The sequence below is a fragment of the Colius striatus genome, chromosome 8, assembly GCF_028858725.1.
Source record: "Colius striatus isolate bColStr4 chromosome 8, bColStr4.1.hap1, whole genome shotgun sequence".
NCBI classification, from domain to species: Eukaryota; Metazoa; Chordata; class Aves; order Coliiformes; family Coliidae; genus Colius; species Colius striatus.
This window is the reverse complement of record NC_084766.1, coordinates 34,681,615-34,709,092: the sequence shown is the minus strand read 5'-3', so window position 1 is coordinate 34,709,092 and position 27,478 is coordinate 34,681,615. Positions and strand designations below refer to the sequence as shown.

Genomic DNA, 27,478 nt, shown 5'->3' with positions numbered 1-27,478 from the left:
TTGCTCACTGTCAAGTAACACAACTGCAAAATAAGCACCAATAAAACAAAATGCAAGGGGATAGTGCAGCCTGTCTAAAAAATATCAGCCAAGTTTAAAGCAAGATTGATATAGAAACTAAAATAAAACAACAAAAGGAAGACAGCAAACAAATAGAAAAGGCGAGAAGAGTCACAGAAGAGCATTACCTGAAGAAACAGCTGAAGGTCTTGGGATGGGCAGAGGAGCTGTGGGTGTGGAAGAAGAAAAGCCACAAGTGAGAAATGTTGCCAAACAGAAAGGTGTTGGGGCCAGACATGACCCGAATTTGAGACACAGGGCACCATGATAGGGACCACAGTTGAGCAGGGTATGAGACATGGGGGATCTGGCACAGAGGACCATAAGCTCCAAAGGGAGAGATGCCAGTGTCCTGGGCTGCCCACGCACCTGCACAGATGACACTGGCATCCTCTATGTGCCTGCAGTTGTGCACGCCCCAGCCGTTGTGCCAGCACAGCGACAGGGAGGGCTCGTCCCCGCGGCACTGCACGTCGTCCAGGAAGATGTGTCCGGAGCCCAGGCCGAAGCGCGCGTTGCCCGGGGCGGCCACGGGCTGCCCGCAGCCCAGCTGCCTGCACACCACCTGGGCATCGCTCAGGTCCCAGCCGTCGTCACACACCGTCCCCCAGCTGCTGCCGTCCCACAGCTCCACGCGGCCCTCGCAGCCGTTCCTGCTACCGGAGAGCCGCAGGCGGGCGCCTGCAGTGGGACGGGGCACGCGCTCAGGGGCCCTGCGGCCTGGCACCCGCCACTGCCCCACGGGCCCCTGCCCCGGGGAGCCTGCCCGGCTGCTGCAGGGCCAGGCACGGCTCGGCTGGCCAGGAGTTACCTGTTGAAGATATCCAGGCTGTGCTGGGCTCTGCAGCTGTGGATGCAAGAGAGGAAGCAGTGTCAATGAAAGAGGCTCTGGGCACAGTCAGTGCCAGTCACGCACCCCACAGTAGCCTGTGTTCAAGGAATCCCTGTCCTATGGCCCTTGATACCACACAGAGTTCTTCATACAGTTGATATGGTCATCCTGGCTTCTCTCTTTCACACAACCATCAGCTCTCTGGGGAGGAGCCAAATGCCCAGGGAGGTCTGACTTGCATTGCAAACATAGTTGTAGCAGTTTTTCCTTTCAATCTGTTCTCAGACTCCACAGCATGTCTAGAGAACAGCTATCGTATGATTCCGGGCTATGGCACATGGCCCCCATTGCTCCCAGCTCTCTGGCTGGGATGGCACAGATGAGTAGACACAAGGGAACAGCAATGATAGGCTAAAGCCCAGGACTGTGTAGAGGCACAATGAGCGCTGTCATTCTAGAGGAATCCCTGGAAAGTGCCTGGGAGTCCTGGGAGCTCCTCAGGGCACAAACACCCTTTGCACACTCAGACCAGGGGTGATTCCTTGAATGATCCACGTATCCTGGAGATACTTGAGTCCATGGGGCCTGGCAGGGATCTGGCAGTTGCTGACCAGCTGGGCTTTGTGTTGCAAAGCCTCTGTCATGGGCTGACATCAGAGCTGCAACCTCGGTCCTGGGCTGGGGCTCTCTATAAGGCTGGCAATGAGCTGAGTGGGCACGAGTTACCTGTTGAGTATGGCCATTCAGTAGGACGGGCTGTAGATGCATCTGCAAGGAAGAAGATGGAGTGACTGAAAGGGCAGTGGATGCTGTACGATGTGGCAATGGATGGTCAAGGTCAGCCATGGACATAGCAATGGCTATGGACCTTAAAATGTAAACAAACAAGTACATGGAAGTAGAAAGGGAAATGGGAGTGGCCATGGAGATCAAAACCGAAGTTGGAGCAGTAATGGGGGAAGAGTCCATGCACCTCTGTCTTGCCATTCTCCCTCAAGACATCACACTGTCATGTCCCAAGTGCTGCGCCAACCTCCCCACACCGTGATACCACCATTCTGCTCTTCACTCCCAATCTGAGCAGCTGCACATGTCAGTGTGGAGCCCTCTGTGCCCTCCTGTGCCATAAGAAGACTGAGAAAGGACAGGAAGCAAAAGCCTCCCAGTCCTAGCTCTGCCTCAGCACTATGGCAGAATGTGATCAGGGCTGGTCCCGTGACAGAGCACTGAAACCTGTATAAGAAGAGCTCTCAAGGGAAAGGCGGTGTCACCCACGCACCTGCACAGATGACACTGGCATCCTCTATGTGCCTGCAGTTGTGCACGCCCCAGCCGTTGTGCCAGCACAGCGACAGGGAGGGCTCGTCCCCGCGGCACTGCACGTCGTCCAGGAAGATGTGTCCGGAGCCCAGGCCGAAGCGCGCGTTGCCCGGGGCGGCCACGGGCTGCCCGCAGCCCAGCTGCCTGCACACCACCTGGGCATCGCTCAGGTCCCAGCCGTCGTCACACACCGTCCCCCAGCTGCTGCCGTCCCACAGCTCCACGCGGCCCTCGCAGCCGTTCCTGCCGCCGGAGAGCCGCAGGCGGGCGCCTGCAGTGGGACGGGGCACGCGCTCAGGGGCCCTGCGGCCTGGCACCCGCCACTGCCCCACGGGCCCCTGCCCCGGGGAGCCTGCCCGGCTGCTGCAGGGCCAGGGACGGCTCGGCTGGCCAGGAGTTACCTGTTGAAGATATCCAGGCTGTGCTGGGCTCTGCAGCTGTGGATGCAAGAGACAATGGAGTGTCAATGTAAGAGGCTCTGGGCACAGTCAGCGCCCGTCACGCACCCCACAGTAGCCTGTGTTCATGGAATCCCTGTCCTATGGCCCTTGATACCACACAGAGTTCTTTCATGCAGTTGATATGGCCATCCTGGCTTCTCTCTTTCACACAACCATCAGCTCCCTGGGCAGAAACCATGTGCCCCTGGAGTTCTGACCTGCATTATATATATTGGTTGTAGTAACAGCTATCTCATTTCAGCCCAATCTCAAATCCAGAGCATGTCTAAGGTACATCTATGGTACTGCCTCTGCATCACTGTCTACATCTAACCACCTGAGAGGAGTTTGTAGGGAGTTGGGGATCAATCTCTTCTCTCAAGTGATGAGTGATAGGAAAGTGGCCTGAAATTGCACCAGGGGACATTTACATTCAAGATTAGGAAGAGCTTTTTCACTGAGAGTTTTTAGACCCTGGCACAGGCTGCCCAGGGAGGTGTTGGAGTCCCCATCCCTGGAGATAGTTACAAGATGCCTGGGTGAGCTGCTGTGAGACATGGGTTAGCGATGGGCTTGGCAATATGAGGCAAGTCGTTGGACTTGATGATCTTTAAGATCTTTTCCAATCAAAATGATAGCCTTGCAATCCCCCCAGTTGCAGTGAGAGCAAATAGTTGCCCAAACAGTTTCCTTCACCAGCAATGGCTACAGGAGTCCTGGCTTCAAGCCTCAGCCCCCTGGTTTACCAGCTCTTTCTCTTTCATGATGTGCTTGCAGGGTCAGTGTGGACTTGGGTGCCAGGAATAGCCTAACTGGAGTGGCCCAGGAATGGAAGGCTCCCTCTGGTGCAATCAGGTCTGGGAAGGGAGATTAGGGGCACTAAGAAGATCAGTGCATGACAGTGGACAGGATTACCTTGTGTGCTCCTCGCTGTTGTGGTCTCCAGTGTTGTGGTGGTGATGTCCATTGTGGTTTCCCTCTCTGTCACTATGGAGGTTGTTTCCACTGTGGTGTCTTCCTCCGTGGAGGCTGTTGGCATTGTGGTAGTCATGTGCATTGGGAAGGATGTCTCGTCTAGGGAGTATCTTGGTGCTGTTCTGAGCAGATCTGCTAGAGAAGTCACTGGTGTTGAAGTTGTCTCCCACGTGGTTGGCTCCAATGTGGAGGCTATTGGTGCTCCAGTGGTCGTAACTGCTGGAGAGGTCCTTGGTTGTGTGGTTGACTCCTCTATGGAAGTTGTCTCCACTATGGAAGATTCCTCCAGCGCTGAGGTTAGCAATGAAGAGGTCGTCAGTGAAGCAGTGGTCTCACCTGTGAATATGGAAGAAAAATACCACCCACATGAGGACCATACTTGTACAATGGGGTACGTCTGTGTATTAACTACAAGCCCAGTTCCTCAAGGATAAAGTGAAATCAAGACAAATTACTCTGATGGCATATTCCATCTTGACTGGGGTCAGTGGAGAGAACGGAGGTAAAAGCCAATTGAAAATTTTTCTTGAAAGCGACATTTTTCAGATGGTGACAGCAGAGAAATGTCCTGATGTGGCATCTGCACTCAGCCACAGGACATCATGTCCCAGGCATGGCCAGAAGCTGTCCTCTACAGGCTCCTGCCACAGAGTTGTAGAGTCGCTGGCAACAACAGGACACACACAGATATGCCCTTCTACAGAGACTTAGGTCATCCTCAGGAACAGGCTGGGTGGTGGTCTTGGGGTGGTGCTTGGCATAAAGCCGGGGGTAAATCGGGACAGCACGAATCACCTGTTGAATACGGCCAATCTGTCGTAGGCACTGGAGCTACAAATGCAAGCAAGAAATAAATGTTACCCAAAAAGGTACTGAACACAGTGCACATTTGGTAATAGAGGTGTCAGATGAGACTCTGCTTCCAGAGAACAGGCCTTCAGAGGGAGTGTGCCCTTCCACAGATAGAAAGTTCCTCATAGTGCAGCAGAAAGAAAGATTAGACATGCATCTTGTATAGCTTCCCACCATATGTCCTGAATGAATGAAATGCTGTCTCAGGAGGAGAGTATCTTCATACCCCCATGCTGACATGTGTATACTGAGTGCAATTTGTAGCAAAAGTAGTTAGAAAAGGAAAATGTGACGCACCTGAACAGACAACACCGGCATCTTCATGGTGGCCACAGTTGTGTATCCTCCATCCAGAGTGATTACAACGCGACAAGGAGAGCTCATTTCCTCTGCACTGCACATTGTCCAGCAGGATGTTGCCTGAGCCTCGCCCAAAGTAAGCACTTCCTAGAGCTGCAATGGCATGGCCACATTGCAGCTGTCTGCACACAACCTGGGCATCAGAAATGTCCCAGAAATCATCACACACTGTCCCTGGCTGTCCTTTGTAGTAGAGCTCCACTCGACCTTCACATCTGTGCCTTCCGTTCACCAGCTGGAGATGGACAGCTTTGGGAGAAGAGTGGATTGAGCACATACATAGTCAGACAAATAAGATGCAAGTGGCCTAAAGAAGTCATCTATTCTGTCCACTCTTAGGCACTTCCCTTGCACAATACTTAATGCCTGTGAGGACAGAGATGATATACACTTTTTTCTTGCACTCTTCCAGATCTCAAAGTCATCTGCATATGTTTTATGCAACATTTCTACAGCAAATTTAGACAGCAGGCTAAGCACAACCTATTTCAGCAAGAAACAAAGTTCTTTAATAACAAAAGAAAAGCATAGTGGGAAAGCAAAAGATAGAAAATGACTGATGTTGTCTACATGGACTTTTGCAAAGCATTTGACACTGTTCTACAACAACATCCTTGTCCCTAAATTGGAGACACATGGATTTGGTGGATGGACCACTGGCTGGATGGTCACACTCAAAAATTGCAGTCAGTGGCTCAATGTCCAAATGGAGAGAGGTGACAAATGGTGTTCCTCGGTATTGTGACCAGTGCTGTTTAACATCTTTGCCAGTGACACAGACAGTGGGATGGAGTGCATCCTCAACAAGTTTGCTGATGACACTGAGCTGTGTGATGCAGTCAACACACAGGAGGGAAGAGATGGCAGCCAGAGAAACCTGGACAGGTTTGACAGGTAAGCTCATGAGAACCTCTTGAAGCTCAACAAGGGCAAGTGCAAGGTCCTGGGCTGTATAATAATAAGAGCCTGTCATGCATACATCTGACTGCTGCGTTCATTCAGGTAAAGCCCATCTGCTTTCCAGTTTCAGTTTACTTGTCAAGACATTCTGCAGCAAACAGTATGAAAGTTCTGATTTTAGAGATCCATTTGTGCTGAAGAAGTTTATGAAAGACTTTACCACTAAGTGTAAGTGAGCAAATAAGTGTTGTAACTTATGGTTTGCGGTATTTACACTTTGGAAATCAAAATATGCACATTGCACTTCTTATACTTTGCATTTCTGCCAAATGCATATTTAGCTTGTCATTGAGCACTGAATCAGTCATCCAAAACAAATCTGAGAAGTTAACAGCTCCAGGGTTTCCTCACTGCATCTAACAGTTGTTGCACTAGAAGACAGTGTCCAAACAAAATTTGTCCCTATTTGCAGGTATTTCACCATCAGTTCAAAGGGAGAAGATTCAAGAGTGCCCCTTGACTTATATCTGATTTGTTTTTTCAATTATGTACTTGAATATGCACATTTTTAACTAAACTCATAGGATTTTTGAGATGTGAAACAGCAAACTTGGCAAAAAGTCAGAGTGGGATTAGGAAATCAAAGCTGATCTTAAGCAATTTTGTTTGCTCTCATTCAGGATCTGTCATCACTGTGAGAGCATAACCATCAGCTGGGCATGTAATTAGAGAAGTTGCATACTGCCTCACACCTTAGAGGTGTCAAAAAGACAAAAGCTTGTAATTATACAAATACAGCACTTACTCTGACATAGGAGACAGAGGCAAGGGCTGGGAAATGAGCCAAGAACAGGGAGAACTAGAGCAGCCAAGGTGAGATGGCTTATCACCAGATGAGCAGAGGACAGGTGAAGAAAACTGAACAAGGTGGATGATGGAAATCTCAATTATCATAATGATGTTTAAACAACTAGTTAGAAAAGTAATCTGCAATTATTCTAGGATACACCTAGAACTATTTAGCTCAAAGTCACCTAAGTCACTTCAGAGGTAGTAACTAATCATGTGAGGAAAAAGTCAATGACCAATTAAAAGCATTTCCTGTCTCTCATCACTTTTAGAGGTCCCTCATTTATCCATGGTGCTAGTTTATGAAAACTACTCCTTGTTAGATTTTGTTAAGTTGTACATCAAGAAGAATCAACTACTATGAGCAATATTAAATACAGAGCATTTGTATGTGTGCAGGCACTCTGGAATAAATACGTATTTATGAAAAATAAAGCATGCCATAGTTCTTAGATCAGATTTCTATAGCTGGAAGAATGATTTGTCATAACATACTCACACAATCCTCACAATGATACAAGGCACTAAGATAAGTAAGAGCCTGTGGCAGCAAAATGAACTCCACTAAATGGCTTAAATCATCTTTATAATTCACTATGATGATCAGTTCATTGTTTTCACAGAACAAAGCCATGCTATCTCACCAATATCCCCTTTAACCTTTTACCCAAGCTGATACCAACATGAATGGGAATTCTATTCAGACAATCAGCAGCAAGGACCCCAAGCAGTCTTTATCATTTCTTAATGTGCCCTAAGTGCTTTACCTGTTTTGGCCTCCAGAACTGCTGGACCTAACAAGAGTAGCCATGTCAAAATCGTAGTGGTACCCATCTCATCAACTCTTGTTGATAGAAAGGACCATCAGAATATATAGTCTCTCTCTCTCTGGAGGGGAGGGGCTCTCGAAGTTTCTCTACAGCAGAACAATAAAACCACTACAGTCCCATAATCTGAAACAAAAATGTTTGATTTGTTATTTAAGACTTTGTAACTTCCTGGGTTTTGCAGAAAGATAATATCTCAAGAGCAACATTTTGCACTGCCTGGAAAGAAATACTTGTGCTACCACAGATTTCACAATCACCTCATTGCACAAAGAAAATGAGCTCTTATCCAAAGATACCTTTCAATTCCAGCCAATGACTCTCAGTGTTTTTCTTTCATGGGGAGATTCCTTGACAGGTCTGGGGAAGGCAGTGGAATCTTGAAGCTTCAATGGGCTTCTTCCAGCAAAGTAATAAAAAACCTTCATAACTTGGTGCCAACTAGTGTGGCAAGTCTCCCTGGGGAGCTGTGAGTGTCTTACCACTCCCTATTTATTGGAAAAGCTCTTGAAAGTGCTCTCCTTGCCAGGGCTATTCTTAATGATTCTAAAGCTTTAGCCTACTTGAAATAAATCCTGTTCAGGGATCATAGAATCATAGAATGGTAGGGTTGGAAGGGACCTTTAGAGATCATCTAGTCCAACCCCCCTGCAGAAGCAGGGCCACCTAGATCAGGTCACCTAGGAACATGTCCTGGCTGGTCTTGAAGACCTCCAAGGAAGGAGACTCCACAACCCCTATGGGCGGCCTGTGCCACTGCTCCCTCACCCTTGAGTCTCTAAAGAAGCTTGCAGCTGAAATCAACACCTCTGGCCCTGATATAAACCCATTCCTTTTAGGTACTTATAAGCTCAGGTCAAAACTGTTCACTGAGAAACTGTTGTGTTGCAAGAAAATGTCGAGAAAATCAGGGTCAACTGGTAACTTTTTGTGAAAAGTGTGCAGAGAAACCAGTAGATTTTATGCATAATTAAGTAAATCAGGTTCTAATTTTATCCTAAAATTTCCTTTGATCCCTTGATCCATCGAATGGGGTGGAAGAAGCTTTCAGGTTTCTATTAAGAATCTATCTTCCTTGATTAATTTGCATAGTGACACCTACAACTTTGGATTCATTCTCTGAAGAATGAATCCAAAGCTTTTCCACAACATGGAATAAAGTTTAGTTCCCATTCATCACATTCATCAATGTTTAACCATTTAACAAGAGAAAGCTGAAGACCATCCTAACACTGAAGAGTCAGAAGATTGTTCTTCATCTGACTCCTAACTCTACACCCATCATGTCTTGGATGGCATTATCAGGAGTTAAAATTTGTGACACAATTGATGCCATATACAAATTTACGGCTTCCAGGGGCAGTCATCAAAGATGAAAACTAAGGTGCAGGACCCCAAGGGAAAAAGAGAAAGACTTAGAAGGCCTTTCCACAGAGGTCAGCATTACTGAGATATAAGAAGGAAGTGCAAAATGCAAGAGGCCAAAGATAATGTTGGAAGCCTTCAAAGTGAACACTGAGAAGAGTAAATATGTTTCTTTATCCAAACAACCACATTCACACATGCATGAGGAAATGTACAGAACACCTGGTGTTCATCACTCATATTCTTCTGGTTATGACATCTTGGCAAGAAGCAGAAAAAATGCCAGTATATTTGACTGGTCAGTTAAACACTGCAATCAGTGAAGCAAGTGATCAATAGCAATTGTTCTCTGATCTCTTGTAATGACTGAAAAGGGTGGGGAACAAGGGGAAAATGAAAGTGATTCCCAGGTGGTTCAAGTGAACAAAAGAACCGTGCCAAACTGTCCAGATAAATGAGCAATACTTATCAATGAATTCTTCACTACAGTTTTCACCAATTAATTCTTTACTACAGACTTCAAAATTCTAGATGTTTCTAGGTTGTTATCAAGCAATCTCTGTGCAGTAGGAATAGGTAAATGTTGTGTTCTGATTAATTAGAATTAATTAATGGATGCAAAATACCATACAGCACACGTTTTAATCCTTCCCATTGGCTAGGTAGGTCTCTTGTGGTAACATATTTTTGCTCTCTAGGACTTCTGTCAGGTTGAAGCGTTTCTCAGCACATTACCCTGTGAAGGGGGCTCCATTGGGCTTTGAAAACACTTTCTGTCCTGCTGACTATTGCTAAGAGACCTCTGCAAACTTATTGGGTTTTGTGAGGTTCAATTGAAAACCATTGAAAGACCAAAGAAGAGTACTTAGCTTTCACCAGTGGTGATAAGAAAGTACCTGCACTTGAATAAGGGTATCCACAGACTTATGCACCGAGAAATGATAACCTGAATCTGTGTGTCATGGTGCAATGAGGCAGCTTAGTCCAATTTATCTGGTTCCTTGATGGCTTCTTGGGCTCTGTTGCCTATGTCGTGTGGAGCATGTCATTGCAAATCCATTTGCATTTGTTCAACGGTGAGGGTGCAAATGGATTAGAACTGTCCACTGCTGAGAGACAAATCCACTGCATTTACCAGTAGAAGATTCCCTGAATGTGGTGAGGCAGAAGGTGGGAAGGAAGTTTCCTGGCAGAGAGATCATTCACCAGGCACATGCCCTTTACACCCTGACCCTTTCCCCATCATCAAATCCAGTTTTCTTGCATCCTGCATTTCTAAAGTACTTGTGGGTCAAGGAAGGCATCAGGAAATAAGGAGAATGTCTGAGACATCAACTAGTTGAACAGTTTAGCAATGTTTTCTACTGCAACATTTTGTATGGAAAGCACTGAGGTTGGTGCTTCTGCGTTGCATTCTGATACAAACCATCTGGGAATACTGTCACAGGTTAATCTCTAAACAGCACAGGCACACTGCAGATTGGAGGCACCAAAATCCTAGGCCTAGGATCTTTCTTCTAATCTGATCACAACAGTATTCAGAGACTTACAGAAGTAGAAAAAGTTCCAATGAGCTATGCCTTTAGAAACACTGGGGTAGCAACAGCAACGAGGTCACAGCAGGAGCAGAGGCAAGAGAGAAAACAGCAGGTCTGGGAAGAGCAGATTTGACTCTGCTGAGTAGATCAATGGATTCCTCCAAGCCTGGACAGTCCCTGGTCCTCACAACAGGACCAGGTGAAATGGCAGCTCAGCCTCCTGGATTTCTCTGCCCTTCAAAGGTCATTGTAGGCAGAGAAAAGGGGAGGACCCTCCTCAGTCCTGGTTCCTCGAGCATAGATGACAGAATTCACTTTGATTTTCTATGGGCAATGCCATTCCCTCATTGTATGGTCCCTTCTGCCTAGCATGGAGAAGTGACAAGAAGTCTGCCTGGAGTCACCAAGAAAAGGCAGCTTGAAGGAAGAAATGGTACAAGCTGTAATGATGAATCCTGTCAGAGCTGCCCACATCCTCCTTGTCAGGTCAGGATGCCAGAGTATAGCTCACTGTCCTTACACGTCACTACTTTGTCTCCGGCTCACTTCACACATAGTACATGACACTGTTCCCTGTGAACTTCCCTCTTTCATAGCTGGCCAGAAAACAAGAAAGTCTGAAGAACAGCATTTCTCAATAAATATCAACGACCTTTCCACCTGTAGTAGGTGGAAACAGATTTCTGTTTTCTTCCAAACAGATTGTTCCTTTATTATTGTTTTATTTTTGCATGGGGACAGGAGACAGGTCACACTCACTCATGGCAACTTACGTACGTTCTCCTCCAACCCCCACCCTCCCACCCCTTCCTTACGGGTGTGGAAACGCGTAAGAGCAAGAGCAGAGATCACCACTTGGCAAAGTCACTTTGTCAGAAGCCACATTCTCCAACCTGATCATGCCTTAACTGGATGTTCAGACACACAGGGGGCATATTTGCAAGTACATAAAGTATTGCTCAAAAAGCGTTTTCTTCCCTTCTTTTTTTCATTACATATTTTGTCGTATTTTATCATATCTATACAAAATCTTACAAATGACCTACATTTTCTCAGAGAAACTTGTAATTGTAAAGAACCATACACCCCAAAAAAGGCACACAGCAATTCCTGATGAGCAGCCCCTGTGCATTTTCTCTGGTGGCTCATTATTGAGATATTTTAATCACAAAGAAACATTTTTCTTGGATTACTTTCCAGAGTGTTTCATGGTGAGACACAGTTGGTTTTTATCTGCATATCAGCAAGGACAAGAGAAGTCAGTTATTCTTTCTGAAGTCATCTGAATGAAGCTTCATAGGGAGATAGTCCCCCAGGAGCTCAACTGACATGCTCTGAAATGTCCTGTGTTGAAGATGGTAACCTATTTGGATGGGGAGATGGAAGAGTCAACTTTTCTTTAGATCTTAGGTGTATTTGGACTTGAAGGTTTTAGAGACAGGCACTTTTATAAGTTCAGTTCATGGTAACACTGGATGTTGTCTTGATACAGTACATTCTTCAAGCAAGATCAGGATGGTGGAATAGTCACACAAGAGTTACAGTCTACACAAAGTGCAAAACCAAATAGTGGAGCAGATGTCTGGTGAAAATATCCTTCTACCTGCAAGTCTTGGGTTGACTCTCACATGATCTGGTACGGGCTGGGTTCCTGCAGTTTACGCTTCAAAAGAAGTCCTCCCACCGTGAGAAGAGCAACCACCAGCACCACAGTGGTCACAACCAGAGGAATGTGGGAGCTGGCAGCGGGTTCTGTGCTCTGAGACTCGCCTTTCGCCTGGGTGTCAGAGCCCAGCTCTGTGCACAAAAGAGAAAGTGAGAGGCTTATGTTTGTTTTCCTGAGTGAGTTAATCTCAAAGGTAATTAGGCAAGGAGGACTTGAATTAAGATGTTGCAATCTGGATCTGATCAGAAACCAAAGTGGTTTATTGCACCTCGTTTCACATATGATTCTGTGGCCACACTAAATCAGTAGAGATTATGGCAAGGAGTTAAAGATTACACCTAAGGCGTGGGTTTCTGATAGTGAAAACAGCAGTTACAGGATACTGGGAAACAACATTTCCAAGGGGACTTACAGATTAGTTGCTAATAAACAAGAGACATGCCAATCAGGCACTGAAATATTTGAAAAATTAAAGTGAGTCCTGCAGGGAGATGAGTTACATCTCATGCTTCTTCCTCCAGACCTGAATCTATTGCCGTTTGACACTTGCAGAGCAAATAATGGATCTAAACTATGATGCAAAGGAAACAGCTTGTAAAAGATCTTACAGAATAGTTCAATAAAAGTTTTTTAAAAGCCATTCCCATATGAATTAGGGCAGAGTTGAGAATAAACCAGTAAAGATACCTTTCAGAGCTGTATTTCATGTCTGAACTGACACACAAACGTACAGTAATAGAGTATGATGTTATTTAAACTTACGGCCATTCCTGTTCTCAGCGTGAGCTTCCTGCAGCTTGACAGGCCCAATAATGACGTTCATGTTTTGATAGGAGGAACCTACATTCCTCTTGAACCTGCTAAGACAGCCTTGATAGCAGCGGGAAGAGTAGTCATAGGACCTGCACACCACCAGCTCACACTCCAGGTAAACTGACGGGTATCGGTTAACAAATGAAAAGGCGTTAAATCCAAACCGAGCAACACTACTGTGTGCAGAGTAGTAAGAAGAGTAGGTAGAATCCTCAGCACACCTAGAAAGACATAAAATTAACAGGTTAGCTGTTGTGGATAGAGACACTACTACACTATGTCTGTGCAGTATGTGCCAAGTTTAAATACAGAACCAGAAGGTAAGAATATGAGGGAACTCAAAAGGATTTGAAAGAAGTGTTTTTAGCAAGAGCAGAAACTGAGGCAAAAAGTAAGAGTGGCAGAGATTTCTATATGTAAACTATATGTACAGATACTTTAAAAGTAATTCTTTAGAAAGTTCTTACCCTCTTCTGATCAAATCATAGGTTAGTGTTTTAAAATTGTTAGGATCAGGTGATGCCACACATGTATCCACAAATAACACCAGGTTTGGGTCAGAGGTCTGAAGAGAAGCCTCAAGGAACAGATTCTGATTCAGGTCAACATAGTATGGGAAGTCATGCACTGGCCACAGGAAAGATGAGGAATTGTAGAACGTCAAGGTCGCGTTGTATCTGCCATACTGGGTTTCTCTGACATTAAAAATGTCATCAGCAATGTACATTACTTTCACCCAGGTGTCCTGGAGCATTTTGCAGTTGATGTGCAAGTTAAGGTCCTTTTGTCTCTTGATGATGGAGCCAGAAGCAGCCACTTTTATCACATTGGAGTAGGTGATGGTTTCGTTGTCGCCCTATTTGACACGTTAGATGAATACAAAATTATCACATGTAGCCATGTCCACACTGTGTACTATGAGATTCTGTTATATGTCAGCTCCTAATATTAGAAGGAACACGTCACACTCAGAAATCACAAGTAATCCCTGAGTGGGATTGTTCACTTTCCTCTCCCCTATACTTTGGTCTCTAGAACATCACTTTGAAATAGGTACAGGGATTACCTAAACCCTGTGAAGGATAAGTAGGAATGTTTAACAAACCTTAGCCTGCAGAAACATGTACTTCTATTCTTTGTTTTAAATACCTGTGGGCTACACCACCATGTGAGTTTTCCAAATGTCTATTAAATTTCCATGTCCCAGACCTGGAGGGCTCTCCAAAATACATTGACACCAACCTGTCTGCGTGTACCACAGCCGTTGTATGGAATGTTGAATAGAACTTCAGTTGAGGTAATTATTGGTCTACAAGAAGGGTCAGACAAGGTGATGTTCTGCAATGGGTAGCCCTGTGACTGGAGATAGTGCCTGCTCACAACTGCTTGCATGTAGTTTGCCGAACACACGAGGGCTAAGGGGAGAAAATGAGAATTAGTAGTGATTTGGGATACTTGTTGAAGCTTGCACATTATGACTTCAACAAACACAACAGCTGCTACCATTTAGGGGAGAGAATTCATAAGGCAAGCCTCTTAGTTTTACACCTTAGATACCTTAGACTTAGACATGAATAAGCAAGTCTCTGACAAACTTACCTGCCTTTCAGTTACTTTCCTGCCAAAAACACACAGCTTACAGTGGGCTTTCAATAAGGCCTTGGGACTGTATCACCACTCACACAAAAGTGATGAGAAGTGGGAATTTTTCCTGACTAAGAATCCAAAAGAAATTATGGAAAGTGTAGGACTAAATGTACACACTGACTTGCAGAAACTCTGCTTGGGTGGGAGGGGATTCTGAAATCATCTTCGTGATAGTTCACTGAGTCCATGAATTGAGAAGTAATGATCTCAAGAAGAGTCTGGCCTTTGGTAGAGAGAGATAGCTGATGGCAGGGACCTATTGGCAATACACAGCTTCGTGAAAGGCAGCTACAAAGATGACAGAAGCAAATGTGATAACTATTGCTTGTGTCTGAGGAGGTTATGAGCACACACTAGACAAACTTTCCCACTGGGACTGCAGGACAGTACTGGAACAGGTCACCCAGAGAAGTGGCTTTGAAGATTTCATCCTCTGAATGTTTCGAGAGACTCAGGTAGACAGATTCATGATGGACCTGTACTGGTGTTTGCAATACCTCTTTAAAGTAGTTGGACTAGGAAGACTCCAAAGGTCCTTTCTAACAAATATTTCTATGACTTTATGAAAATCTGACCATAAATGTAGAAAAAGACACAAATAGTGATGTAATAAGAAGTATGAACTCAGACTGGCCACTGGAGCAAACATATAAAGGCAATTAATTTCATACTTGAAGATTTCTTTAAAAAGTAATAATTGTCTGAAAGTGACTGATCAATAACCAGTTACAAAATTCAAGTAGGAATATCATCTGCATGGAGTTTCTTTAACAGCATTGACAAATACTTATTTAGCAAATAAAATCAAAGTGTAAAAGCTTCTGATCAAAGAAAACATGACAAACAGAATGGAAACTTACTGGTGTTTTGGTCTGCTGGAAAAGACTGATAGTGAGCATAAAACCCACTGCTGGAATATCTGGAGTCCCTGTGAAATCTGACAGTCAGGAAGTTCGAGGAAGATGTGTACGTGAGATTAGAAGCAGAGCAAATTCTTCCAAGCAGAGGAGAAGTATTAGGTGGCCCATCGTAGATCTCGATGTAGTCATTCTGGCACCCACCTTGCAACCTGAGGAAGAAACATGAATGTTTAACAAAATGCATTTGGCAAACTTTGCCTTTTAAAGCAAACAATATTAAACAAATAAGAAAGATAATGGACTCTTAAAATTCCAATGTGATAATTATAATTCGCTTGTAAACATGGGAAATGTGCTTGAAATCTGTGGCTGCAGATGACTTTCAGACCCATTTCTTGCCCACGCAGGAAGCGGTTTACTTACTGAATACTCTGCAACGTGAGCATAATGCGGAAATTGTTCATTACTTGTATTTGCCACAAGCAGTCTGCATTATCTGGATAACTCTGAGGATAAGAAGGACTCTGAAGCGTTCCAGAGGAACTGAAAAGCAAGTCACCACAAAAGTATTTTCTGGCTGAGAAAAACAAAGAAAAGAAATAGAAGAAGATATAGCTGTGATTCATTTAGATTATTTACTTCTGATGAAGTTAAAACAAATTATATGCATCCAAGTTGTAATAAAAAGAGGTTAAATCTCGAGATAAACAGAATGGTTGTGCTTTTCTCACTCAACCCACAACTGTGATGGTCGCTCTGACTAAACCTTGCTGCATTTGGTAGCTTAAAGCACACGTGTGTGAGAGAGAGAGGTGTTGGGAAAATAACATAGCAAACAGAGAAGTAAAGAAAAGATTTTACACAAAACCAACATGGTCAGAAATCTTACTTGAGCAACTGAATCAGGAAAAGAGGTAGGGGACCAGTGTGCCAGATTTAACATCTTACAACCAATGATGATTTTTACCAAATGGATGACATTGTGTGATGACAAAACCCCAGCCTGTAAAATACTGACTAAAACAAAGTAATGTATCAGAGAGATGGCAAGAGCAAACACACCTGGAGTAGTTACTGGTGGAGTGGAATTAGTGGTCACGTTTATGGCACCTGTAGGAAAAGAAGAAACAAGTAAGGACCTTGTGGACGAAAGAGAATGTCCAAGTTTTCTCCCAGTGTTTGGGGACATTGGTGCCACCCTCTCACAGGGATGATGAAGAGCTTGGGGATCTCATTAGGTTTGTTCTCCACACTTGGAGTGACATAATAATCTTTGAACACACTTCCAACATCCACCTAATTATGGTCAACAAGGGACACTCAATGAAAGCCTCTCAGTATTTAGGAAGGAAAAATAACGTTACCTGAGCACACAACAGAAGCATCTTCACTGTGGCGACAGTTGTGGACGCCCCAGCCACTGTGTTTGCATTGTAAGAGGGAGGGCTCATTCCCTCTGCAGCTCACATCATCCAGGTAGATATTGCCAGTGCCTTGTCCAAAGTAGGCATTTCCTGGGGCAGAAACAGCATCGCCACAGCCCAGCTGCCTGCACACCACCTGAGCATCACTCAGGTCCCAGCTGTCATCACACACCGTGCCCCTTTCCCCGTACTGTGAAATCTCCACGCGTCCCTCACACTGGTTGCTGCCGTTCACCAGGCTCAGGAAGGGACCTTGGAAAGAAGGAGAGAGGGAACATGAAGCAAAGCCTTCAGGCACACAAGAGCCTTCTATCAAAGAGGTATTGGCAATGCTCTAACCCACCCCCAGCCTGCACAAGAATAACTGGTACCACCAAAAAACTGTGCAGAAGGACATGACAAATTCAAACCCACCTGGAGGGGCAGATGTTGTGAAGTTGGCGATAGCATCTGTAGGGGAGGAAGAAAAGGAAGCAAGTGAGGAACTTGTGGATAAAGGCACATTGACAGATTCTCTCACAGCACTGAGGACATTGGTACCACCCTGTCACATGGATAATGATGAACTTGGGAGTCTCATCAGGTTTGTCCTCCAGAGCGGGAGCAATGGAAAAAACCGTGTTGGAACATGCTTCCAACACCTAACTAATAGTGTTCAAGAAGGGCCACTTTTGGAAGACCTGTCAGTATTTAGGAAGAAAAAGTGACGTTACCTGAGCACACAACAGAAGCATCTTCACTGTGGCCACAGTTGTGGATGCCCCAGCCTCTGTGGCTGCACTGGAAGAGGGAGGATTCATTCCCCCTGCAGCTCACATCATCCAGGTAGATATTGCCAGTGCCTTGTCCAAAGTAGGCATTTCCTGGAGCAGAAACAGCAACACCACAGCCCAGCTGCCTGCACACCACCTGGGCATCACTCAGGTCCCAGCTGTCGTCACACACCGTGCCCTGGCCCCCATTGTATGAAATCTCCACACGTCCCTCACAGCGGTTGCTGCCATTCACCAGGGTGAGGGAGGCACCTTGGAAAGGAAGAGACAGGGAACTCATGGGAAAATCCTCAGGAACAAAGACACCTTCTCTCAATGGGGAACTGTCAGTGCTCTACAAATTTCAGGCCACCAGAACTGCCACCTTCTGCTTCCTTACACTCTGCATTTCCCTGGCTCTGCTTTCCCATGGAAAAATCAAATCTCATCTTGTGAACCATTAACCAGAACCAGCAAAGAATTGTACAGATAACATGACAAATTCAGACCTACCTGGAGCAGAAGCTGTTGTGAAACTGTTTATAGCATCTGTAGAGGAGGAAGAGAAAGAAGCAGTGAGGACCTTATAGATGAAGGCACATTGACAGATTTTCTCACAGCACTGGCGATGTTGGAATCACTTTGTCACATGGGTGATGGAGAGCTTGGGGTCTCATCAGGGTTGTCCTCCCCAGTGTAAGCATTGGAAAATCCCATGTTGGAACACACTTCCAACATCCACATAATTATGGTCAACAAGGGCCATACTTTAAAACATTCCCAGTAGTTAGGAAGGAAAAGTAATATTACCTGAGCACACAACAGAAGCATCTTCACTGTGGCCACAGTTGTGGACACCCCAGCCTCTGTGGCTGCACTGGAAGAGGGAGGATTCATTCCCTCTGCAGCTCACATCATCCAGGTAGATATTGCCAGTGCCTTGTCCAAAGTAGGCATTTCCTGGGGCAGAAACAGCAACACCACAGCCCAGCTGCCTGCACACCACCTGGGCATCACTCAGGTCCCAGCTGTCATCACACACCGTGCCCCTTTCCCCATAACGTGAAATCTCCACACGCCCCTCACACTGATTTCTGCCATTCACCAGGCTCAGGGTGGTACCTTGGAAAGAAGGAGAAAGGGGAAAAAATGAGAAAACTCTCAGGCTCAAAAATACCTTCTCTCAATGGGCATTTGCTAATACTCAACGAGTTTCAGGCCATCAGGACTGCTACTTTCTGCTTCATTACACTCTGCATTTCCTTGGCTCTGCTCTCCCATGGAGAAATCTAACCCCAACCTCTGAACCACTGCCTGCAAAGAAGTGGCCAGACACCCTGACAAATCGAGACCCACCTGGAGCAGCAGATGTTGTGAAGTTGTGTTTATAACATTTTTAGGAGAGGAAGAGAAAGAAGCAAGTGAGGAATTTGTGGATAAAGGCACACCCACAGGTTTTGCCCAGCACTGGGGATGTTGGAGTAACCCTGTCACGTGGGTGATGGAGAGCTTGGGGTCTCAGCAGGGTTGTCCTCCCCAGTGTGAGCATTGGAAAACCCAGTGTTGGAACAAGCTTCCATCACCCACCTAATTATGGTCAACAAGAGTCACTCAATGAAAGCCTCCCAGTAATTAGGAAGAAAAAGAGGAAAAGTAATGTTACCTGAGCACACAACAGAAGCATCCTCACTGTGGCGACAGTTGTGGACGCCCCAGCCACTATGTTTGCAGTGTAAGAGGGAGGGCTCATTCCCTCTGCAGCTCACATCATCCAGGTAGATATTGCCAGTGCCTTGTCCAAAGTAGGCATTTCCTGGGGCAGAAACAGCATCGCCACAGCCCAGCTGCCTGCACACCACCTGGGCATCACTCAGGTCCCAGCTGTCGTCACACACTGTGCCCCTTTCCCCATCTTGTGAAATCTCCACGCGCCCCTCACACTGGTTGCTGCCGTTCACCAGGCTCAGGAAGGGACCTTGGAAAGAAGGAGGGAGGGAACATGAAGCAAAACCCTCAGGCACACAAGAGCCTTCTATCAAAGAGGCACTGGCAATGCTCTACAAGGATCAGGCCACCAGGAATGCAGTCTTGTACTTCCTTACACTGTACGTGTCCCTGGCTCTGCTCATGGACAAACCCACCCCCAGCCTGCACAAGAATAACTGGTACCACCAAAAAACTGTGCAGAAGGACGTGACAAATTCAAACCCACCTGGAGGAGCAGATGTCGTGAAGTTTTCCGTAGCATCTGTAGTGGAGGAAGAAAAGGAAGCAAGTGAGGAACTTGTGGATGAAGGCACATTGACAGATTCTCTCACAGCACTGAGGACATTGGTGCCGCCCTGTCACATGGATAATGATGAACTTGGGAGTCTCATCAAGTTTGTCCTCCAGAGTGGGAGCAATGGAAAACCCTGTGTTGGAACATGCTTCCAACACCTAACTAACAGTGTTCAAGAAGGGCCACTTTTGGAAGACCTGTCAGTATTTAGGAAGGAAAAGTAATATTACCTGAGCACACAACAGAAGCATCTTCACTGTGGCCACAGTTGTGGACGCCCCAGCCTCTGTGGCTGCACTGGAAGAGGGAGGATTCATTCCCTCTGCAGCTCACATCATCCAGGTAGATATTGCCAGTGCCTTGTCCAAAGTAGGCATTTCCTGGGGCAGAAACAGCAACACCACAGCCCAGCTGCCTGCACACCACCTGGGCATCACTCAGGTCCCAGCTGTCATCACACACCGTGCCCCTTTCCCCATAACGTGAAATCTCCACACGTCCCTCACACCGATTTCTGCCATTCACCAGGCTCAGGGTGGTACCTTGGAAAGAAGGAGAGAAGGAAAAAATGAGAAAACTCTCAGGCTCAAAAATACCTTCTCTCAATGGGCAATTGCTAATACTCGACGAGTTTCAGGCCATCAGGACTGCTACTTTCTGCTTCATTACACTCTGCATTTCCTTGGCTCTGCTCTCCCATGGAGAAATCCAACCCCAATCTCTGAACCACTGCCTGCAAAGAAGAGGCCAGACACACTGACAAATCGAGACCCACCTGGAGCAGCAGATGTTGTGAAGTTGTGTTTATAACATTTTTAGGAGAGGAAGAGAAAGAAGCAAGTGAGGAATTTGTGGATAAAGGTACACCCACAGGTTTTGCCCAGCACTGGGGATGTTGGAGTAACCCTGTCACGTGGGTGATGGAGAGCTTGGGGTCTCAGCAGGGTTGTCCTCCCCAGCGTGAGCATTGGAAAACCCAGTGTTGGAACAAGCTTCCATCACCCACCTAATTATGGTCAACAAGGGACATTCAATGAAAGCCTCCCAGTATTTAGGAAGAAAAAGAGGAAAAGTAATGTTACCTGAGCACACAACAGAAGCATCCTCACTGTGTCGACAGTTGTGGACGCCCCAGCCACTGTGTCTGCAGTGTAAGAGGGAGGTTTCATTCCCTCTGCAGCTCACATCATCCAGGTAGATATTGCCAGTGCCTTGTCCAAAGTAGGCATTTCCTGGGGCAGAAACAGCAACACCACAGCCCAGCTGCCTGCACACCACCTGGGCATCACTCAGGTCCCAGCTGTCGTCACACACTGTGCCCCTTTCCCCATCTTGTGAAATCTCCACGCGCCCCTCACACTGGTTGCTGCCGTTCACCAGGCTCAGGAAGGGACCTTGGAAAGAAACAGGAAACAGGTGGGAAAACTCTCAGGCATAAAGACACATTCTCTCAATGGGCCATTGCTAATGCTCTATGAGTTTCAGGTCACCAGGACTTTTCTCTTCTACTTCTTTACACTTTGCATTTCCTTGGCTCTGCTCTCCATGGAGAAATCGAATCCCAACATCAGAATCACTGCCACTAAATAAGTGTCCAGAATACCATGACAAATTCACACCCACCTGGAGGAGCAGATGTTGTGAAGTTGTTTCTTGCATCTGTAGGGGAGGGAGAGAAAGAAGAAAGTGAGGTCTTTGTGGATGAAGGCACATGGACATATTTTGTCCAGTACTGGGGCTGTTGAAGCTACCCTGTCACATGGGTGATGAAGAATTTGAGACCATCAGGGTTTCTCCTCCACAGTGTGAGCATTGGAAAACACAGTGTTGGAAGAAGTTTTCAACATCCACAATGATCAGTCTTTGAAAGCTTCCCAGTATTTAGGAAGAAAAAGAGGAAAAGTAACATTACCTGAGCACACAACAGAAGCATCTTCACTGTGGCCACAGTTGTGGGTGCCCCAGCCTCTGTGGCTGCACTGGAAGAGGGAGGATTCATTCCCTCTGCAGCTCACATCATCCAGGTAGATATTGCCAGTGCCTTGTCCAAAGTAGGCATTTGCTGGAGCAGAAAGAGCATCGCCGCATCCCAGCTGCCTGCACACCACCTGGGCATCACTCAGGTCCCAGCTGTCATCACACACTGTGCCCTGGCCCCCATTGTATGAAATCTCCACACGCCCCTCACACCGGTTTCTGCCGTTCACCAGGGTGAGGGAGGCACCTTGGAAAGGAAGAGAGAGGGAAGATGTGAGAAAACCCTCAGACACGCAGAGACTTTCTCTCAAGGTGGAACTGGCCGTGCTCTGCAAAGTCCAAGCTACCAGGACTGCCACCTTCTGCTTCCTTACACTCTGCATTTCCCTGGCTCTGCTTTCCCATTAAGAAATCAAACCCCAATCTCTGACCCACTACCACCAATGAAGTGTACAGACAGCATGACAAATTCAACCCCACCTGAAGGAGCATAGATTGCAGAGTTGCTTGTAGCACCTGTAGAGGAGGAAGAGAAAAAAGCAAGTGAGGATCTCACGGATGAATTCACATCGTCAGATTTTCTCTCAGCACTGGGGACGTTGGTACCACCGTCACATGGATGATTGAGAGCTTGAGACCATTAGGGTTGTCCTCCTCAGTGTGAGCATTGGAAAATCCAGTGATGGAACATGCTTCCAAATCCTAACTAATTGTGGTCAACAAGGGCCACTTTTTGAATGTGTCCTGGTTTAGCAAGGAGCAGCTTTTGCTTGGTAACAGGGGGAGCAGATTGCAGTGAAGACCCAGTAAAGAGTTTGTGGACTCTCCCCCCCGGCTCCTGGGTTCACACCCACCTCCAGCCCGGCTGGGCCAATCTGGCACCTCTGCCAGCACTGTTTAGGGACAGGAATTTGAAGTGCTGGCAGGAGGTGTGAGAGTGATACAAGATGGAGGCCACCAGGTGGACACTTCAGCCAGAGAAGGAGGAAGGAAGGAGAAGCACTAGACCAGAGACCCCTCTGTAAGCCATGGAGAGAATGCAGCGTACTCCTGCAACCCATGGAGGGCCATGGCAGGACTGAGAGCTACCAGCAGCTCCGTGTGAGTGAGCCCAGACGGGCGAGGGACTGTGTGAGGAGGGGCCATGGCACAGGCCGTGCTGGAGCCTGCGGGCCCAGAGCAGCCCCACACGAGAGGCAGAGAGGAGCTGCAGCCTTTGGGATAAATGCACGTCGGAGCAGCCCGTGCAGGTGACTGAGACTCACCTGAAGGAGGAGACGTCGTGAAGCTGCTTCTAGAGTCTGTAGGGGAGGGAGACAAAGAAGCAAGTGAGGACTCTGTGGATGAATTCACATCAATAGACTTTCTCTCAGCACTGGGGACATTTTTACCACCATCACATGGGTGACAGAGAGCTTGAGACCATCAGGGGTGTCCTCCACAGTGTGAGCATTGGAAAACCCAGTGTTGGAACATGCTTCCAACACCTAACTAGTTGTGGTCAACAAGGGCCACTTTTGGACTGCTTCTCCGTATTTAGGGAGGAAAAGTAACATTACTGAGCACACAACAGAAGCATCTTCACTGTGGCCACAGTTGTGACACCTCAGCCTCTGTGACTACACTGGAAGTGGGAGGATTCATTCCCTGTGCAGTTCACATCATCCAGGTAGATATTGCCAGTGCCTTGTCCAAAGTAGGCATTTACTGGAGCAGAAACTGCCCAGGAGTGAAGGAACAAGTGGGAAAACCCTCAGGCACAAAGACACCTTCTCACAATGGGGAACTGGCCATACTCTATGAGCTTCAGGCCACCAGGACTGCCACCTTCTGCTTCCTTACACTCTGTGTTTCCCTGGCTCTGCTCTCCCATGGAGAAATCAAACCCAAACTGGTGAACCATTAACTAGTACCAGCAAAGAAGTGTCCAAACATCATGACAAATTCAGACTCACCTGTATGAGTGTATACCACGGTTGTCTTTGTAGCTGTGATTGGGATAACTATGAGGGGGAAGAGAAAGAAGCAGATGAGGACCTTTAGGATGAAGTCACATTGACAGATTTTCATTCCATCACAGGGGTCATTGGGGTCACCCTGTCACATGAGTGATGGGAGATGGGTTCTCATCTGCGTGGTCTTCCAGGATGGGAGCAATGAAAATTACAGTTTTTAAAGAAGCTTTTAAGTCCCACCTTAATGTGGTCAACAAGGACCACTTTTTTTCAAAGTCTGCTGCTATCTAGGAAAGAAAATGTCCCTGTGGAAAGAAATCTGTTTTAGAGTAACACATCAGATTTCTTCCATGAAAGAAGAGACTTATGCCTAGTGCCTGAATTAAAGCAGGGAAGACTTTACCTCTCTCTGAGGCAAAGTGAGAGGCTGGCAGGCATGATACATCTCAAGCAATGTTTTATGGGAATAGTAAAGCTAAGAATTCATCCCTGTAAAATACTGAAAGCATTCAGAAAGTTCTCAGCGATACTAAACACTGATTTCTGAGAAAAAACAATCCTATTCTGATTCTCATGGTTAAATGTGCAGATTGAATTGCTAGTCTCCACATTTTTCTTCCATGTGCATTAAAGTCTCAAGGGCACAATTGTGAGGAAAATGAAAACCTCTGAGATTTCATGATACCACGCAGGATAGCAACTGTGCTTCCATTAAACTATATAAAGTTAAAAAATGCATTGGATTGTTCCCTGTGCATCTGCAAGGTTGAATTTGAAGTCTTAGAAAACAAACACACAATTCAGGCAAAGAAGCTGTACTCCCTCTTCATTCCATACTGAAACCCACAAATTTATAGGAACTAAGTCTCTCAGTAGCATTTTCATGGTAATATTATTTTGGTGGGGTTTAACTATGCTGGAAGACACTACTGCAAAGCAAAAATTTAGGGCAATATCCATTTCATTGCATTAAATTTACTTCCACATCAATAATTGGTGATCATGGTATTGATTGGATCATACTTTTAATAAGACAACATAAAATCATAAAATGGTAAGGTTTGGAAGGGACCTTTAGAGATCATCTAGTCCAATCACCCCGCAGAAACAAGTTCACCTAGACCAGGTCCCATAGGAACATGTCCAGGTGGGTCTTGAAGACCTCCAAGGAGGGAGATTCCACAACCTCTCTGGGCAACTCTGTCTTACTTCTAATCATTACACAGTTAATTATATAAGCATGTGAGCTACATGAATGGAATCAGTGTAGAGGATTAAGACCCCCCACCTTTTTTCTGCCTGTTTTTGGAAGAATATTCCTTAAAGGTCTCAAGTGCTTTACCTGTGGTGGCATCCAGGAGGGCTATGTTTAAGAGGAATAACCACAGCAAGTTCTTCACAGCACCCATCTTGTCAAGAGATGTCAATAAAGGAAAACATCAGAATTTATACTCTCCACCTGTAATAGAGTGAGGGTCCCAAGGTCAGTGTGGCCCATGTTGTATCTGATGTCTTATGCAATATTTTTTATGATTACCCGATCTTTACGCACCAATTCTATTGGAAGGTAAAATTTCCACTTCCTGGATAATTTGGGCTACTGCCCTTTGTCAGAAATTATCTTAACTGTACATGCAAAGCCAGCCTTACCTTTGGAACTAAAGTGATGAACTTACGTGTTTCCTTGTCCCAGTCACCTCAATTTTATCTGTTTATTGCTTACAATGAACGACTTAATTAAGCAGAATGTAACACATTGAATGCGAGGCAGTAAATTCATAACAGGCTTTCTGGTAAATCCTTCAGCAGCAAGATTTGGTCTCATAAATATTAATAATCCTGATGGTTTTGACTCTAACCTTTTCCTCTGCTGTTTGTTCACAAAGAGCACAACGGGATTTTGTCAGGTATTATAAGTAAGTTAATGTCAGCTGTTTGTAACACACTCTGAGGGGACTTCATCTGTTGAGCTTGCTCTATTAGTGCCTTCACTCAGTCTACTGTTATTCTCCTCAGCTGAATTTGTCAGCAAGGCTTCCCCGAATCCTTTGAATTACAAAGTTAATAAAAAGGGAAAGAACTGGTTTTCTGGGTTGGTGTCTGTGAAATCTTAATGGAGCTACAGATCACTTGGAGCACACCAGCCCACAACCCTCTCCTGCTGTTTGCTAGAGTGACTGTCTTGCACTTCCACTTTTTCCTTCTCTGATGAGGAGAAATTACAATCTAGCTAGAAACAGGCCAACTGTCAGTCAAATATTCTACTCATTAAACATCATCCAGGCTGTACCTATCTGCTCATTTTAGTTATGATGCAAACAGTAACCAAACCATAATACTTGTTGTGAGTCCTTTTAGTATATTCCAACCTTCCTCCTACAGAAAAGCACAGATTGGGTCTAGAGACAAAGGGAATAAAGAGTCCTCTTCCTGCAAAGTTCCCAGTGCTAGAATAGAGGAAAGAAAGACAAAAGGCCAGAGTCCAGAAACAGAATCAGAAGCTGTCAAAGCAGTGCTGAGAAGAGCAAACAAACTGGAGGACAATGATAAATACAATTGATTGTATTCATATGTTAATAAAGAAATGTAAGCCTGAACACTGTGATTCACAGCTCTACTGTTCCTGAATCCCTGGCAAAAGCAAAAACAAGACCATGTGCTCAGTGGAGTGATCACACGTTGCCATTAGGAAGGCATAACACTGCCTCTAAATTCTTGAAAAACAAGACCTTTGTACAGACCAAGGAGCCCAAGCATCTGAAAAGCAGTTTTGTAGAAAAAGACCTGGGGGTCTTGGTGAATGAATTGCCCATGAGCCAGCAATGTGCCCTTGCAGCAAAGATGGCCAGTAGCATCCTGGTGCTGCATTCAGAGAAGCATTGCCAGCAGGTCAAGGAAGGTGATCTTCCCACTCTGCACAGCACTGACAGACACACTTGGGACACACTGGAGTAAATGTGGCAAAGGGACACTAAGATTATTAAGGGACTGGAACATCTTTGTTTAAGAAACCTGTTTGTTTAACAAACCTGATCTCCTTCTATGACTAGGTGATATGCTTGTTGGGATGAAGGAAAGCCTGTGGATGTTGTCTACCTTGACATTAGTAAGGCATTTGACACCGTTTCCCACGGTGTTCTGGGGAAATTGGCTGTTCTTGGCTTGGATGGGCAGATATTTTCCTGGGTGAAAGACTGGTGTGATGGTCAGGTCCAACGAGTCGTGGTCAGTGGAGTTAAATCCAGTTGGTGGTCGGTCACGAGTGATGTCCCCCAGAGCTCAGTACTGGGGCCACTCCTGTGTAACATCTTTATTAATGATCTGGATGAGGGGATAAAGTGCACCCTTAGCAAGTTTGCAAATGACACCAAGCTGGGTGGAAGTGTCAATCTGCTTGAGGGAAGCTTTACAGAGAGATCTGGATAGGTTGGATGGCTGGGCCAAGGCCAATGCCATGAGTTTCAATAAGGTCAAATGTCAGGTCCTACACTTGGGCCACAACAACCCCCAGCAGCACTACAGGCTTGGGGAGGAGCTGCTGGGAAGCTGCCAGGCATAGAGGGACCTGGCAGTGTTGGCTGACAACTGCTGAACATGAGCCAGCAGTGTGCTCAGGTAACCAAGAAGGCCAAGGGCATCCTGCCCTGGACCAGGAACAGTGTTGTCAGCAGGAGAAGGGAGCTGATCATTGCCCTATACTCGGCTTTGGTGAAGCTGCACCTGCTGGAGTCAACTGAAGAGGTTTCAGAGATGAGTGGATGTTATACTTAGGGAAATGGTCTAGT

The 27,478-nt window shown here is 45.9% G+C and overlaps 1 protein-coding gene across 1 annotated transcript in view; it reads right to left on the bottom strand.

Annotated features, from left to right (window-relative positions):
* Positions 1–25,102, bottom strand: part of LOC104552647 (deleted in malignant brain tumors 1 protein) — a 30,869-nt gene extending 5,767 nt beyond the window's left edge. The window contains 27 exon segments of the mRNA XM_062000733.1: positions 189–227; positions 430–741; positions 872–907; positions 1,619–1,660; positions 2,172–2,483; positions 2,614–2,649; positions 3,568–3,963; positions 4,423–4,458; positions 4,777–5,088; positions 7,356–7,432; positions 11,947–12,115; positions 12,747–13,018; positions 13,484–13,653; positions 15,387–15,513; positions 16,194–16,201; positions 16,323–16,414; positions 16,669–16,980; positions 17,442–17,753; positions 18,291–18,602; positions 19,144–19,492; positions 19,948–20,290; positions 20,768–21,148; positions 21,414–21,454; positions 21,633–21,985; positions 22,219–22,254; positions 23,004–23,039; positions 25,036–25,102. Coding sequence (XP_061856717.1) covers positions 189–227; positions 430–741; positions 872–907; positions 1,619–1,660; positions 2,172–2,483; positions 2,614–2,649; positions 3,568–3,963; positions 4,423–4,458; positions 4,777–5,088; positions 7,356–7,432; positions 11,947–12,115; positions 12,747–13,018; positions 13,484–13,653; positions 15,387–15,513; positions 16,194–16,201; positions 16,323–16,414; positions 16,669–16,980; positions 17,442–17,753; positions 18,291–18,602; positions 19,144–19,492; positions 19,948–20,290; positions 20,768–21,148; positions 21,414–21,454; positions 21,633–21,985; positions 22,219–22,254; positions 23,004–23,039; positions 25,036–25,102 — 4,978 coding nt within the window.
* Positions 25,103–27,478: the final 2,376 nt, after the last annotated feature.